Genomic DNA, 17384 nt, shown 5'->3' on the forward strand with positions numbered 1-17384 from the left:
GAGGCTGGGAAGTCGTCCAGGTCAAGGCACAGCAGGGCGCTGCTCTCTCCCGGAAGCCGTGGCGGCCTGGAAGCCGTGGCGGCCTCGGCTCCTCCGCGCGTGGCAGGCACAGGGCGCCCCCGCCGCGGCCTCAGCAGGTCCTCCTGGCAGCCGGCTCACGCCACGGGGACGCCTTAGCCGGCAGGACACGCCTGTCTGGGGTCCAAACAGCGGCACACACCAAGCCACCAAGCCATGCCACCAAGCCACCAAGAATTGACTTCTGCTGTATGGTAGGAAAGAAGTGTTCTATTTTTTTCTTTTCTTTTATCCCTTCTTGATAGCTAGCTGCCCAGGAAGCTGTATTTTTACTCCATAATGGCTTTGATTTTATCTTTCTCCTTTCTGACCCCTCAGTATTAAGATTCTACAATAAGGAAGGCAAAACAAAGTATCAATCCCACAGTTTTATTTGTAAAGAACAAAGCATGAAAAGTCATATTTAAATGTACTCCAAAACCTGAAAAACCCACATCAGTTTCAATGATATGTATGTTAAAGTGCTTGACATCAAAATACTCTTAAAAATTTATATTATGTTCAGATGAGGGAAAAAAAAATCCAGTTCAATGCATGTTAACAATACAAAGAAATAAACAAGAGAACTTAAACGCTCTTTTTTTAAAAGGACACACAGGGCACATTTGTACATGGCTCAAGTGTACCTCGGAAGGTGTTTTGCTTCCCACTTGTGACTAACAGGACCCTAACCGCCGCTCCTGTGCCTGCAGCGCAGCCTGGATGCCTGCATAATGCGTTCATGGCCCGGCCCCAGGGGCCTGCACGACCTGCACGGCCCCGCATGGCCTGAGGACACGCTGCGGCCCTCAGCCGGGGGATTTCCACTCCCTGTTAAGAGCGCAATATGATCTTCATTTTGTCCTCAGATGGGTAACTGGGCTCTAATAGGACTTGGAGGACGAGCCTCTCCTGGGAGTCTGCTCATCACACCACATCAGCAACTTCTCAGAAAGAACTTGGAGATCAGTTTGAGTCAGGAGATTTGTAAATATATATTAACAGGAACAAGGGACCTGGTAGTTTAGTATTTTTTTTTTTTTGTTTTCTTCCTGTTTATGCTAAATAGTAATATAACAAATACTATAGAAGAAAGAGGGACTTCAAAAGACACAGATGACCTGGAAATAGGATTCATTTTATAAAAGCAGAGACGGGCTCAAGACTTCATTCTCAACCGATGAAGTGTGTTAATACTGAAATATAAATAGCGAAGGTTTGGATTGTCTTTTCATTATGGTGAAAAGAATAGACTATTTTTCTGTAAACTTCAGAGAGAAAATACTCACGGTTCCCTAAATGGAAATAATCTTCTGAAAACATAGCAGAAAGAAGACATTTCATTATGAAGTGCTACACTCCCAATGTTGTTAAATCAGCATTTCCCTGGGATCTAAGGTTCTGGTTTGTTGCCTGTTGCATCCTGTTTCAAAATTATCTTAGGGATATCAGCCTATACCACACACAAACTGATATGCATGGTCTCAGCCCCTTTCTTTCCCTTACATTCACACACAGCAGTGCTTTAGTGCCCAAAAAGGAATATTAATGAGTCAGCATTTCCCCTCCAACATTCATACAGTGACAGAAGTTCCTTAAAGTGAGTAAAATATAATAATAAAGACATGTTAAAGACAGGGCTACAAAGGGTGTAAAATATGTGAAACAAAATAAATATTAGAGGGAAATCACAAAATTCTCCAAGGTTTAGGCTGTTTCTTGTATCAGACTCTCAACTCAGTGGGAAGGAAGGTTGGGGTGGGAGGGTTCCCTCTGCACCCAGCAGGCTCTTTTTTTCCCGCCTAGATTCCTACTTCACGCTGCTCCAGTACTCAGGAGTCTCAGGCTTTCTAATCCCGGATCAGGGCGAAGCTTTCCGCCTCACGCAGCAGCAGCAGCAGCGTGAGCGCCTCAGGGCCATCAAGGGTGAGGTCTGGGCTCAGGCCACCCCAACAACACTTGTGAAATAAATTTTTCAGGAGTTAATATATTTGGCAATTTAATTTTAAAGCAATGTCTTCTCAAGCTGCTATTACGTGAAAATACTAATCATGGCCCCAGGCATTTTACTTTGAGGAAGAAAAAGTTAACTAAGAATTGATTTTTATTTAAATTCATGAGTTGTAATTATAAAGCAACTACTAATTTTAAAAATTAAAATAGTGGGAACGGCCTCTCAAAAGCCACCCTGAGAAGCCATGCCCTTTCGTCCTAGAGCTTCTGCTACTGCTGCTCAAAATATTTTGTTACTGGCACAGAGACAGTTCTAAGCTACCTAAGAAAAGTTTATTTTTTTATATTCACACCTCTCTCGTGACTCCAAACTCCATTATTACTCAGTGTAAACATCCTTTTTATTCATCAGATTTGGATCCTAAGAACTTTGTTTCCAAATATTAAATTCATTCTGAAAGGCCAAAATTTATTGCCACTGGACACTGGAAATGTTTCCCAGAGTGGGCAGCGAGGCTCCGGGCAGCTCGGGGCCCCGGGGAGATTGTGGGTCCCCGGTGGCTGAGGGCAGGCATGCTCAGGAGACACCTCTGCTTTGCAGCGCTACACGTGCTAGCCTACACGAAAGGAGAGGAAACACTAGGAATCACTTTAGTTCTTGTGTTACAGCACAGATGCAGGCCGTGCCGCCACCCACCAGCTGGGCTGGGCTGAGCTGAGCATGTTCTCTCTCGGATCCCAATTCCTCGCATCCACCAAATGGGAAGGTTTTGCTCGATGGACAGCCCCAGCAGCCAGCCGGGTCCATCAGCAGCAGGGCCTGAGGGAGAAGATCCAGAAGGCACCGGGCTCCTGCCCGCCTCCACCTCCTGCGGTGAACAGGTCCTGCCCTAAACACGCGGCCGCGCGGGCACGCCTTACCCCAGGGGTCCCCGGAAGCCTTCCCAGGCGCCTCGAGTTCTAAGGCACAGCGCAGGAAGGGATGCTCCTTGGCCGCCTGGCTCGACGCAGAGCCGGGCAGAGGCAGAGGCCGTGGTCACGGCGTCCTCCTCCGGCCGGAGCCCAGGGCCCTGGTGGCCTGTTTCTCAGCCACGGCTGGGAATAAGCCCCAGCGCACGGTCGAGGCAGGTTCACTGGTAACGGCCAGGGTGCAAACGCTGGGTTCAAGTCCTGGGGCCTACGAAGGGTGGAGGCTGGGGTACCTGAGGTCAGTGTGGGAAGTAGGGGGCGGCTGTCGGGATAAAGACCCTGCACGGCCCCCCAGGGAAGGCGCTGCTGGAGAAGGAAGCTGTGACATCACTGTGGAAGCCCACCTGGTCAGGGGCCATTTGAAACTCCCGGGCGCAAAAGCAGCTCCAATCGCCCCCCGCAGGCCTCCCTGCTGGTCCCCAGGCTGACGGGGGTGGGAAGCAACGGGCCCCGCCTGCCCTGCGCCCCGCACCCCGCTCGAGGCTGGGGCTGCTCGCCCTCCTGCCTCGGGAAGCCTGTACTCGCTGCCGGGCCTGTGGCGGGTCCTGAAATTCATATCTGCGACGTAGCCCAGGACCTGGACGCTCAGAGCTCTGCTGATCTAACCAGCTGGCCCCACATTTTAACTTCCTTTTAAAGAATACCAAACTGGAAAGTAACTCACAACTTTCTTTCGAAATTGTTCCCTTTGTTTTGCTTTGCTTTGTGCGTCTGTGCTGGGGTGGCCTCTACCTCCCTGGGGCCAGCTGCTTTACATGTCACCCCTTCTCACAGAGGCACAGAGGCTCGTGTGGAAGACCCAGACAGAGGCCATTCTTTCTCTTACATTCAGTTATTTGCATTATCATGGTCAACAGATACTTTCACAAAAACATTCCAGGCCACACAGAGCCTCCTCCTCCTCAAGCCTCGGGCCGTTTCCTGAGGGGGATGGGCATGCGGAGAGAGGGGTGCCTGGAAACCAGCAAAGCCAGGGCCCAGGGTTCTCCTAAGAGGTAAAGAGCCGCGCGGAGCTCAGGCGGCCACGCTGGGCGTGCTGTGCTGTCAGAGCTGACCGAGCTCGGCGGCTGTGAGGCCCACACTCTAAAATTCACACCGCCTCCAGGAGCCTGGAAGAGCAATGGGAATGCCGAGAAGGACGCTGGTCTAGCTTCTCCTCCCGAAGGATAAGGAAGGTGTAAGCCCCAGAGCAGCGCCTCGCAGGGCTCTGGGCGCGCTCTCGAGTTCAGCCCAGCTCCGGGGGTCCAGTGTTTAAAATATTTGAATTACAGCTTCGTCTTAGGGTGAATGGAGACAGCAACTCACAGCTCAATGCGTGAAACGGCCTGTAGCTGAGCAGGTGCCCAGAGGAGGGGCCCGTCGAGCAGGCAAAGCCACCGCCAGTCATGACGCCAGGGCTGGGCCGGGCCGTGCTGGCCGCCGCGACAGCACTTTCGGGTCCCCGTGACCTGGACGGAGGATCCGGCGCCCGAGCCCCACTGCCAAGTCTCCCGGCTCCTCCCTGGCTAGCACGCTTCCCCAGGCCAGGCCGCCCCCGCTTTAATCTACTTACTTCTAGTCACAGGAATATCCAATCTAAGAAAAGTATCTTATTGGGGAATATAATTTCTTAAAGAAGATAGCGTATTTACACACATCTAACACATGAAAATACTCTATTTCATACTAAACTCCGGGTTCGAAGGACGTCGCCGGCGTCTGCCGGGCTGCGGTGAGGGTCGTGGGGCCGCGCGGCCGGGCTACACGGCCACGCCTCTGACCAGCGAGCCCTCGAGGACCATGCTGAAGTCCTGCACCGCCCGCAGGATGCGGACGAGGGCGCCGACGGCCGAGCGGTCGCGCAGCAGGGCGCGCTCCTCGTACATGCGCGTGATGGCGGGACACTGCGCCAGCAGCGGGATCCACCGGGGGAGCAGGCCGTCCCTAGGGCGCAAGCAGAGAGGAGTGGGCTTTCTCCCGCCAGCTCGGGGTCCCTGTCGCCTCCAGAGCAGCCTGGACGAGCTGGCCACAAAGCCTAGCCTCGCCAGAAAATTCTCTACTCTGATTCAACAGTGTTAGAAAGAGGCAGAACGAGGCTTTCCATTTTCTTTTTGTCATAGGACTGTTATTCAGACATCTGTGACAGGGCAGGCCAAAAGATACTGACCTTTTGGGAAAAGGACTACATTCAATACTAGGATTTAGCTTTTAAAACAAGACTCCTTCAACGTTACAGGCAAGGAGCAGAGCCAGGCAGGGAGACATCGAGGGGCCCCGGGGGCCGCGGGGCCGCGCGGGGTCAGGGCTCTGCGGGGCGGGCACGGCCGCGGCCTCCAGGGAGAACGCGGGCTCTGCAGGCGGCCACGCTCCTCCCGCATCAGCCCCGCGCAGGGCTGGCCCCTGACCCCGCAGACCCGCTCCCGGGCAGCCCGGCGCCCTGGCGACTGCGGCGCCCCGCGGCTCTAGGGGCTCAGGAGGGGACGCCGCCAGCCCGGGACCCGTCTCCAGGGCGCTGCGCGCCCGTCCCCCGGTTCTGAGCAGCTGCTGTAGATGAACCAGGCCATCCCCATGCCGCTCAGACGGTGACGGGCACGAGGCCGGCCTGGAGAGAAGGCTTCGCAGCGCGGGCCGGGCACTCGGCCTGAAGCCGCGCGGGGGCCTGGCTGGTGAGGCCACACGCGGGCGCGGCTCCCCTCCTGGGCCTCGCCGAGCCCGGCCCTGCCCTGCCTGGCTGGGGCGGCACCTCCCAGCTCCCCGGGCGCTTCCCTCGCCTCGCGGGACGCGGGGGAGGGCGGGCGGGGCGGGGGCCCCGCGCACGCGGCCCACAGCCCCCCAGCCCGCGGGGAACGGCGCCCCGGACCCCGCGGGGCCTGCGCTGGCAGGACTCCGCGCCCCAGCCCCGCGCGGCGCCCGCCTGGCCTCCTACCGTGCGCCGAGGCACACCAGGATCTGGAACTTGCCGTCCTTCCCGACGCTCCGCGGCGCGGCGTTGACGGCGCCGACGTAGCGGCAGAAGGTCCTGCAGGGCGAGCTCGGCGCCGGGTCGTCGCCCTCGGGGTCCAGGGGCCCGCCGGGGGCTTCGAAGTAGGCGGCCGCGCGCTCTGGGGAGAAGCGAGGACGCTCACGCCGCCGCGCACGGGCGCGCCGCCGGGCGCTCCTCAGTCCCGCCTCGCGCAGGCGGCACCGCGCACCGTCAGCGCCCGAGACCGCCCGAGGCCGCCCGAGACCGCCCGAGGCCGCCCGAGGCCGCCCGAGACCGCCAGCGGCCCGCGCGGGGCAGGGCAGGGAGTGCCCACGAGCTCATCCGCTCCTCTAGACCGTACTCCGCTCTTTACAACGCCTCCACGAAATGGAAATCGGCAAAAAAAAATCAAGAATAAACGTACTGGTCAAAGTCGGAACCTTCTAGGCCTAACCAGGAGCACACACAAGGCCCTGCCCGGAAGTGAGCCGCGGCCCTGGGCAGAGGCGCCCGCGAGCCGGGGCGGGCGGGGAGCCCCCGGCCCAAGGCCTCTGCGGGCGAGCGCGGCGCGTTCCTCTCCCCACCGGCGTCCCGGCGTCCCAGGCGCCAGCCGTGCTGACCAACGCAGCTGTGTGTGGCGACGGAATGTTCTAGATCCACACGGCTGAAGCTTGAAACGTGGGCAGGGGGCGAGGAAGCAAAATTTTACGGAACTGCCGTCAAGTCCGTTCACACAGCCACGCGAGGCGCGTGTTCTGGCCGCGGGCCGGGCCCTCGGTGAAGGCTCTGCCGCGCCCTGAGGCCCGAGCCCGCCGCCCTCCTCCCTGATCCGCTCGCGGCACCCCCGCCTCGCGCCTGGGGGCTCGCCCTGGCCCTCGTCACAGCCCACCCCTCTCCTTAGGCTGCTCAGACGCCTCATCTCAAAAGCCTGCCGCCCCGCTGCGAGCGCCCCTTCCCCACGACGACCGCGGAGCCGGCCGCCAGCGTTAACGAGGCGCCTCCCGGCCAGCGTCAGCCGGGAGAGCCGGCGTGGGGTACGGGAGCCCGTGGTTTCTGCACGACTCTTCTGTAAACCTACAACGTCTCTGGTAAAAAGGTGATTAAAAACGCACTCCCCACGGCATTTCCCGTCCCCCGCTCTACTTTTCCAGACCGGCGCTGCCCCGGAACACAGGCCGGAAGTGCCGCCCGCGCGCATTTTGTGCGCGGCCTCCCCGGCGCGTCAGAGCGCCAGGGTGCCTGCGTGGCTCCTGCCGCGCGCCCGAACACCCGAGCGCCCGAGCGCCCGAGCACCCGAGCGCCCCGACCCGAGCGCCCGAGCACCCGAGCACCCGAGCGCCCCGACCCGAGCGCCCGAGCACCCGAGCACCCGAGCGCCCCGACCTGAGCGCCCGAGCGCCCGAGCACCCGAGCACCCGAGCGCCCCGACCCGAGCGCCCGAGCACCCGAGCGCCCGAGCACCCGAGCGCCCCGACCTGAGCGCCCGAGCGCCCGAGCTCCCGAGCGCCCCGACCCGAGCGCCCGAGCACCCGAGCGCCCGCACGGCGCAGGCACCGTTAACTGCTCGCGGGGAAGGACAAGGGCGCTACTCACCTGACGGCCATTTTCCAAAGCCCTCTTATCACTAGTCTCTATTCCCTCGAATCCCTGGGCCTTTGACTTTTCTAAGGAACGTTTCCGTGGCCTTGTGACAACGCACATCCGCGACATTTACCTATGAAGTCCCAGATGAAGACGTTCTTGTGGAAGATGCGGGCAGACTTGAACCCGTGGTGGAACACCTGCTCCAGGGCGGCCACCAGGCCGTTCTCTCCGCACAGCAGCACCGTCAGGCTTCCTCTCTGCAACACAGCCCAGCTGGCGGCGGAGCCCCGGGGCGCGGGGGCGAGGGCGGGCCAGCTCCCGCCACCCGGGGCCCTCCCCGCCGTCGCCCCACGCGCGCGCAGCCCGCCCACCTCCTTCTCGGGCTTGTGGAAGTGCTTCACGATGTTGTTCACCGCTTCTCCAATTCCCTCCTGGATCTGCCCAGCGTTGGGCCCTGGAAGAGAACGAGCAGCGCGGCGCTCGCGGGAGGGAAGGAGCCAGGCGCCTGCGGACGTGCGGGGACCCCGGGGCCCGGGGGGAGTCCAGAGACCCGAGGTCCCAGCCCCACTCCCCGCAACCCGCGCCCGTGGCCGAGCGTCTCCCCCGTCTGTCTGCGCTTCCTCCACGGTTAGACGGGACACAGGCCTCACGGGGCCCCGGAGCTGCAGTGCCCTCGGGCCCAGCCGCCCTGTGTGCGCCCGCCACGAAGCGCTCCCCGCGGCGCCCCCGCCCGGCGCCCCCGCCCGGCGCCCCCCCCCCCGGCGCCCCCCCCGCGGCGCCCCCGCCCGGTGCCCCCCCCCCGCGGCGCCCCCCCCCCCCGCGGCGCCCCCGCCCGGCGCCCCCCCCCGCGGCGCCCCCGCCCGGAGCCCCCCCCGCGGCGCCCCCGCCCGGCGCCCCCCCCCCGCGGCGCCCCCGCCCGGCGCCCCCCCCCCGCGGCGCCCCCGCCCGGTGCCCCCCCCCCGCGGCGCCCCCCGTCTGACCCGCGGAGCTCCGTGCCGGCCGCTCCGCTGAGCTGAAGCGCCCCGCGGCGGGAAGCCGGCCCGGCCCGGGCGCCTGCCCTCCCTCCCGCCTGCCCTGCTTCGTCCTCCCGCCTGAATGGGACCCGAGCCCCAAGGACGGTGAAAACACGACAGAAAACCCGGGTTTCCGCTAGGCCCAGAGAAAAATCATTAATTTTGCTATTTTCTTGTGATCAGAAATTAAATCTAATTCACATATCAAACTGTAGCTGACTGTAGGTTTTGGTGTCTGAGACTCTGCAGTGGACACTGGTGGAGGGCTTTCTCACATGGAACTATTCTTCAGGTGAAACTCGAGTCCCCGCCCTGAGGCTCACAGGCTGTTACAGGGACCCTCTTAGGACAAGCTCTTAGGCCGAGCACTGACCCCCAGCACTTCGGTTCCCAGGAGTCGGTTTCTTTATTTCACTTTCACCTTTTTCTGAATGTTATTTTCTCTTTTAAACATCAGCATCTCCTTTGAAAGCTTTTATCCACTCCAAAAGACCCCTGCACTGATCAAGGCGTTTTGAAAGTGATTTAAGATGTTTAGTTCTCTGAATATCACCTTGCATGCATGCTGAGAAAGTAACAACTTATCCATCTCTGTGTCTTAGGTTATTTGTTATTTTCTGCTTTTTAAGCAAGGAAAGAAAATTTAACCAAAAATGGGGATAAGGCCTCTCAAAAGAGTAATACCCCATGAAATTGGACTGATTCTGAAGCTGTAATAATTTGGATTGACTGAGCTAAATTTTTTTTAGTTTATATTAGCATAATTAAGGTATAATTACATACAATGAAACTCACCAATTTTAAGTGTGCAATTTGGTAAGTTTGACAAATGAATCTACCAACACAATCATGATAGCATTTCCATTAACCTGAAAAGTTCTGTGCTGCTTCACAGTCAATCCCCTAGCACAGCTCCCAGCCCCTTCTCTCTCATCTGCTTTCTATCATGATTTTGCCTCTTCTAGAATTTAACATACATGGAATCATATAGAATGTGGTCTCCTGAGTCTGGCTTCCTTCGCTTAGCGTAACGCTCCGTCCAGCTTGTTCATTTTATATGCTGCTGAATAGCATCCCATGGAAAAGATCTACCGCAGTCTGTTTATTCATCTACCAGATGATAGTTATTTGGGTTGTTTCCATTTTTGACTACTATGAATAAAGCTCATGAACATCTGAGAACAAAACCTGGAAACTGCCATATGTTTTCAATTCTCTTGAGTAAATATCTAGGAACAGGACTGTTGGATCAAGTGCTAAGCGTATGTGTATCTTTACAAGAATCCGCCAAAAACCAATGAACAGAATTGAAAGTACAGAGACAGACCCACACATACACGGTAAATTAATTTTTTAAAAAAATTCAGGTACTGGGGCCAGGGACCAAAGCTGGGACCCTTTATGTGAGAAGCTGGCACTCAACCCCTGAGCCACATAGGCTCCCCTGAGCTGGGTTTTTCCCCTCCTGTTTTGTTTGCTTGTTGTTTGTTTCTGTCTCTAGGAGGCACTGGGAACCAAACCTGGGACCTCCCATGAGGGAAGCAGGCGCCCAACTGCTTGAGCCACACTGCTCTTGAGCCACACCTGCTCGGCTGGCCAAGTGATTTTTGACAAAGTTGGCAAGTACATGAGATGGGGAAAGAACAACCTCTTCAGCAATGGTGTTGAGAAAACGATGTCCACCAACAAAAGATTTAACTTGGACTACTACATCTCGCACCATAAGCAAACATTAGCTGTAAAGATTAACAACCTAAGTGTAAGAGCTAAACCCATAAAACTCTAAGAAGATAACGCAGGGGACTTCTGGGAAGATGATGGATTAGAAAGACACAGGACTCTCTTCTTTCCCAGAAAAAAGGCGAGAGGACAAGGCAGAAACGGCCTGGAAAAAAATCTAGTGTTTAGGACACTAGGGGAAGGCTGGACACTGGCCAGGAGAGAGAGGGGCCAACAAGAAGAACCGCGATGGCAAAACTGTGAGTTAGACACTGCAGCTGCTACTGCGGGCGCCTCCCCCACCCTGCAGGCGGCTTTGAGCTCTCAGGCCTTGGCCCAGCGGCTCCAGACAAGGAGGCCGCATACCCACTCTCCAGGAGAGGGGAGGGGGACGCAGCCGGGCTGACTCGGCTTCTGACCCACATACCTGGTCGCTGAGCCCAGGAGCCCTCCAGGCCGCGCCGCTGTTGGCCGTGGAGCCAGCACAGGATTAGAGATCCAGCCTCCAAGCCCCCTCCCCTGACCAGGACTGGCTGTCGAGGATGCAGAGGCGAGTGGAGCCACTTCCTACCTGGGAAAAGGAGGGCTGCCAGCTAGGGCAGGAGAACTGCCTGTGAGGAATCGGGAGAGGAGGCTCTTGGCCTCCAGGCAGGCTCCTCCACCACACAGATCAGGTCCATGTTGCAGAGAATAATCCAGCCAGGCATGGAACTGAGAGCACTGCCAAAGAGCACCGTCTGCTGGCAGACCAAGGAAATGCATGTGAAGAAATTAAAAGTAAATAGATAGGAGAGGCTTTTTCTGGCTATAGCCTCCCTCCCCAAGGCCCTAGGAAGTGGGTCTGCAATCAATTACTGGGTCTACTGCCCAGTTTTGAGCAACTAACAGAGACAATCCAGGCTGAACCAAGAATCAAAGAACAGCAGTAACACACAGACTCCCACCAATAAATCCCTACAAAAGAGACACTGAGCATCTGAGTAAACCCACCAGCCTAATCAGAAGCCTAGACATCAGCAAAAAATTACGAGCCATAGAAAGAACATGGAAGACATGGCCCAAGGAAAGGAATATATCAAAGCCCCAGAAGAGATGCAGATTTTGAGACAATTAATTGAGATGCACACAAATTAATGAGTAGAAAGGCAATATGGATAAAGAGATAAATGACATCAAGAAAATATTCAGCAAGCACAAAGAAGAACTGGAAAACCTGAATAGAAAAGTAACAGAGCTCATGGGAATGAAAGACATGATAGGTGAGATAAAAACACTCATTAGAGGCATATAACACACTTGAAATGACAGAAGAAAGAAAAAGTGATACTGAAGACAGAACGGCTGAAATTAAAGAGTGAAAACAACAGAGAGAAGAATGGAAAAAATTGAGCAGAGGCTCACGGAGTTGAATGATATAATAAAACACAATATGTGTCATGGAAGTTCCAGAAGGAGAAGAGAAGGGAAAAGAGGCATAAAAGAGTATCTGAGGAAATAAAGCTGATTATTTCCCAACTCCTCTCACAACAGAGATGATCTTACATGTTCAAGAAGCACAGCATACCCTAAAAAGGAATAAATCCAAAGAGACCTACTCCAAGACACATAATATTCAGAATGTCAAACATCAAAGATAAAGAGAAAATTCTGAGAGCAACAAGGGAGAAATAAACCATCACATACAAGGGATGCCCAGTTAGACTTAGTGCAGATTTCTCATCAGAAACCATGGAGGCAAGAAAACAGTGGTATGATATGATAAGGATACTGAAAGAGAAAAACTGCCAGCTGAGAATTCTTTATTCAGAAAATCTGTCCTTTAAATATGAAGGTGAGTATGAAATAGTCACAAACAAACAGAAACTAAGAGAGTTCGTAAAAAAGAATCCACTTTTGCAGGAAATATTAACAGAAGTATTAAAGTCTGAAAGAAAAAGACAGCAAAGAGAGGCTTGGAGGACAGTATAGAAGGAAGTACAGCAGAAAGGATAACCAAAAGAGTAAAAAGACAGACAAAAATAAGATATGACAGATGAAAACCAAAGACTAAAATGGTGGAAGTAAATAGTGCATTTATAGTAGTAGTATCAAATATGAATGGATTAAACTCACCAATCAAAAGATATAGGCTGACAGAATGGATTCAAAAACCATGAGCCATCCATATGCAGCTTGTAAGAGCCTTAGACCCAGAAATACAAACCAGTTGAAAGTGAAAGGTTGTGAAAAGATATACCACACAAATAGTAACCAAAAAAGAACAGTTGTAGCTATACTAATATCAGACAAAACAGACTTTAAACACAAAAAAAGTTATAAAGATACAGAAGGCAATTATATATTAATAAAAGGGACAATCCACCAGGAAGAAATAACAGTCAAAAATATCTATGCACCCAACCAGGATGCCCCAAAATACATGAGACAAACTCTACCAAAACTGAAGGGAGAAATAGAAATCACTACAGTAAGAGTTGGAGACCTCAACACACTATTTGCGAGATTAGAAAGAACAACTAGACAGAAGATCAACAAGGAACCAGAGAACTTAAACAATATGATAACGAGTTAGATATATACTGAACATTGCATCCAAACTCAGCAGGTTACACATTCTTCTCAAGTGCAGATGGATCTTTCTCCTGGATAGACCACATGTTAGGGCATAATGCAGCTCTCAGAAAATATAAAGAGTGACTTTATACAAAACACCTTCTCAGATCATAATGGAATGAAACCAGGAATCAGTAACAGACAGGACAGGGAACAGGTGTGGCTCAAGAGTTGAACGCCTGCTTCCCACATGGGAGGTTCCGGGTTCAGTTCCTGGTGCCTCCTAAAAACAAAAACAGGCAAAAAGCAAACATACAAAAAAACCAGGGGAGGTGATGTGGCTCAGTGATTGAGCGCTGGCTTCTCACATCACATGTGGTCTAAGTTCAATTCCCTGCCTGGTACCTCAAAAAAAAAAAAAAGGCAAGAAAGAGGTAAATTTGCAAATGTGTGGTGCCTAAACAAACACTCCTAAATACTCCATGGGTCAAAGAAGAAATTGCAGTTGAGATCAGTAAATATATTGAGACAAATGAAAACAAGAACACAACTTATCAAAAATTATGGGATACAGTGAAGGCATTGCTGAGAGGGAAATTTATAGCCCTAAACACCTATATTAAAAAAGAAGAACGAACTGCAATCAAAAGATCAAATTGAACCGGAGAAACTAAAAAAGATTAGCAAGCCAATCTCAAAGCAAGAGAAGGAAGAAATAATAAAGATTAGAGCAAATGATTTTGAGAATAAAAACATAATAGAGAAAATCAACAAAACCAAACGCTGGTTTGTTGAGAAGATCAATAAAATTGACAAACTCTGAAGAATGAATGAGAGAAGATGCAAATAAACACAATCAGAAACTAAAGGGGAGAAATTATGACTGACCCTACAGAAATAAAAAGGATCTTAAGAGAATATTATGAGAAACTGTATGCTAACAAACTAGACAACCTAGAGGAAATGGAAAAATTCCTAGAAATGCACAAACAAGACTGACGCTACAAGAAATACAAGAACTTAACAAACGAATCACTTTTATTTTCTCTCTCCCCCCCCTCCCCCCCAGTTGTCTGCTCTCTGTGTCCATTCACTGTGTGTTCTGCTGTGACCGCTTCTATCCTTATCAGAGGCACCAGGAATCTGTGTTTCTTTTTGTTGCGTCATCTTGTTGTGTCAGCTCTCCATGTGCGCGGGGCCATTCCTGGGCAGGCTGCACTTTCTTTCACGCTGGGCGGCTCTCCTTACGGGGTGCACTCCTTGCGCGTGGAGCTCCATATGCCAGGGATACCCCTGCGTGGCAGGGCACTCCTTGCGCGCATTAGCACTGCGCATGGGCCAGCTCCACATGGGTCAAGGAGGCCCTGGGTTTGAACCATGGACCGCCCATGTGGTAGGCGGATGCCCGATCCATTGGGCCAAGTCCGCTTCCCGCCAATCACATTTAAAGACATTGAATTGTCATTAAAATCTCCCAACAAAGGAAAGTCCAGGGCTGGATGGCTTCACAACTGAATTCTACCATGCATTTCAAATAGAATTAACACGAATCCTGTTTAAACTCTTCCAAAAAATTGTAGAGGCGGGAAAATTACCCAACACATTTTATGAAGCCAACATCATCCTAAAACCAAAGCCAGAGAAAGACACTACAATAAAAGAAAATTACAGACCAATTTTTCTAATGAAAATAGATGCAAAAATTCTCAATGTTAATAACTGGCAAATAGAACCCAAAAGCATATCAAAAAACTATACAGAACAAGTGTAACAAGTGGGAAAAGTAGGATTTATTCCTGGTATGCAAAGGTGGTTCAACATAAGAAAAATCAATGAACACAATATACCACATAAACAAATTTCAGGAAAAAAAACACATAATTATCTCAATGGATGCAGAAAAGGCATACAACAAAATCCAGCATCCTTTCTTGATAAAAACACTTTGAAAGATATGAAGAGAAGGAAAATTCTTCAATATGATGAAAGGCATATATGAAAAAACCACAGCCTACATCACACTCAATGGGGAAAGGCTGAAAAGCTTTCCCTGTAAGATCAGGAACATGACAAGGATGGGTCACCACTGTTATTCAACATTATCCTAGAAGTTCTAACTAAAGCACTTAGACAAGAAAAAAAAATTAAAGGCATCCAAATAGGAAAAGAGGAAGTAAAACTCTCATTGTTTGCAGAGGACATGATCCTATACTTAGTAAATTCTGAAGGATCCACGACAAAGCTACTTGAGCTAATAAATGAGTTCAGCAAAGTAGCAGAACACAAGATCAACATGCAAAAATCAGTAATGATTTTGTGCACTAGTACTGAACAATCTGAGGAGGAAATCAGGGAAAACAATTCCATTTTCAGTAGGAACAAAAAGATTCAAATACCTAAGAATTAATCTAATCAAAGAAGTTCAGGACCTATATTCAGAAAACTACAAAACAATGTTAAAAGAAATTTTAAAAGCTCTAAACAAATGGAAAGATGTTCCATGTCCATGGATTGGAAGAATAAATTTCATGAAGATGTCAATCCTACCCAAACTGATTTATAATTTCAATGCAATACCAATCAAAATTCCAACAGCCTACTTTACAGAAATAGAAAAGGCAATTACCAAATTCATTTGGAAGGGAAAATGCACCCAAATAGCCGAAGCATTCTAAAAAAGAAGACTAATGTGGGAGGAATTTCACTGCCTGACTTTGAAACATATTACAAAGTCACAGTGGTCAAACAACCTGGTACTGGCATAAAGATAAACACATTCATCAGTGGAATAGAAATAAGAATCCAGAAATAAACCTCACCTCTATAGCCAACTGGTTTTTGACAAATCTACCAAGTCCATGTTAATAGGACAAAATAGTCTCTCAACAAATGATGCTGGAAGAACTGGATATCCATAACCAAAAGAATGAAAGAAGATCCCTATGTCACTCCCTATACAAGAGTCAACTCAAAATGGATCAAAGACCTAAATATAAAAGTCAGGATCATAAAACTACTAGGAGAAAATGTAGAAAAACATCTTTAAGATCTTGTGGTCAGTGGTGGTTTCTTGGACCTTACACCCAAGCAAAGCAACAAGAGAGAAAATAGATAAATGGAACTTCTTCAAAATTAAATACTTTTGCACCTCTCATGACTTTGTCAAAGAGTGAAAAGGCAGCCAACTCAATGGGAGAAAATATTTGGAAATGACTTGTCCAATATGGGTTTAATATCTGTGATATATAAAGAGATGTTACAACTCAACAATACATAGAAAAACAACCCAATTAAAAAAGGAGCAAAAGGCTTAATAGACAGACATTTGCCCAAAGAAATACAAATGGCAAAAAAAAAAAAAAAAACCCATGAAAAAATGTTCAACATTGTTAATGATTAGGAAAATGCAAATAAAAATTACAATGAGATATGATTTCACACCTATCATAATGGCCATCATAAAAAGACAGAGGGGGAAACGGACTTGGCCCAGTGGTTAGGGCGTCCGTCTACCACATGGGAGGTCCGCGGTTCAAGCCCCGGGCCTCCTTGACCCGTGTGGAGCTGGCCCATGCGCAGTGCTGATGCGCACAAGGAGTGCCGCGCCACACAGGGGTGTCCCCCGCGTAGGGGAGCCCCACGCGCAAGGAGAGCCGCCCAGCGCGAAGGAGGGAGCAGCCTGCCCAGGAATGGCGCCGCCCACACTTCCCGTGCCGCTAACGACAACAGAAGCGGACAAAGAAACAAGACGCAGCAAAAAGACACAGAAAACAGACAACCGGGGGAGGGGAGGGGAATTAAATAAATAAAAATAAATCTTTAAAGAAAAAAAAATAAAAATAAAAAGACAGAGGGGAGCAGATATGGCTTGAGCAGTTGGGCACCTGCTCCCACATGGGAGGCCCCAGGTTTGGTTCCTGGTGCCCCTAAAGAGAAGACCAACAATGAACAGACAATGAGCAAATGAACAGACACTGAGCAAAAACAACAAGCCGACAACGAGTAAAAAACAACGAGCATACTATGAGTGCTAACAATGAGCACAAACAACGAGCAAAAACAATGAACAAACTGATGAGGGAGCCATCTCAGGGGGAAAAAAAAGGAAGAGAACTACAAGTATTGGAGAGGATATGGAGAGATTGGAACACTTATTCACTGTTGGTGGGAATGCAGAATGGTACAGCCACTGTGGAGGACTGGTTGGCAGTTCCTAAAGAAGTTGAATATAGATTTGCCACATGACCCTGCAATATCACTATACCCAAAAGAACTGAGAGCAGTGACATGAACAGGCATTTGCACACCGATGTTCATAGCGGCGTTAATCACAATTGCCAAAAGCTGGAAACAACATAGGTGTCCATCAACTCATGAATGGATAAAAAAACGGTGGTGCTTTCACATGACTGAATATTCTGCAGTGGGGGGGGGAAAAAAAAGAAGTCATAAAGCATATGACAACATCGGTGATCCTGGAGGACTTATGTTGACTGAAGCAAGCCAGACACAAAAGGCAAATATTGTATGACTGCACTACTATGCACTATATATATTGTGTAACATATTGTATATTCTTATTATATAAAATGCAA

The 17384-nt window shown here is 51.0% G+C and overlaps 1 protein-coding gene across 4 annotated transcripts in view; it reads right to left on the reverse strand.

The window, feature by feature from the left end:
- Nucleotides 1-431: 431 nt before the first annotated feature.
- The window catches only part of DENND5B (DENN domain containing 5B), a 205063-nt gene continuing 188110 nt past the window's right edge, over nucleotides 432-17384 (reverse strand). For all 4 annotated transcript variants that reach the window (XM_058283016.2, XM_058283014.2, XM_058283015.2 and 1 more), the window contains 4 exons: nucleotides 7876-7958; nucleotides 7635-7761; nucleotides 5885-6059; nucleotides 432-4902 (listed from right to left, as the gene is read on the reverse strand). In XM_058283016.2, the coding sequence (XP_058138999.1) occupies nucleotides 4719-4902; nucleotides 5885-6059; nucleotides 7635-7761; nucleotides 7876-7958 (569 nt within the window). In that variant the 3' untranslated portion in view covers nucleotides 432-4718. The remainder of the gene's footprint in view (nucleotides 4903-5884; nucleotides 6060-7634; nucleotides 7762-7875; nucleotides 7959-17384) is intronic.

This window comes from Dasypus novemcinctus, chromosome 20 (genome assembly GCF_030445035.2).
Source record: "Dasypus novemcinctus isolate mDasNov1 chromosome 20, mDasNov1.1.hap2, whole genome shotgun sequence".
Classification (NCBI taxonomy): domain Eukaryota; kingdom Metazoa; phylum Chordata; class Mammalia; order Cingulata; family Dasypodidae; genus Dasypus; species Dasypus novemcinctus.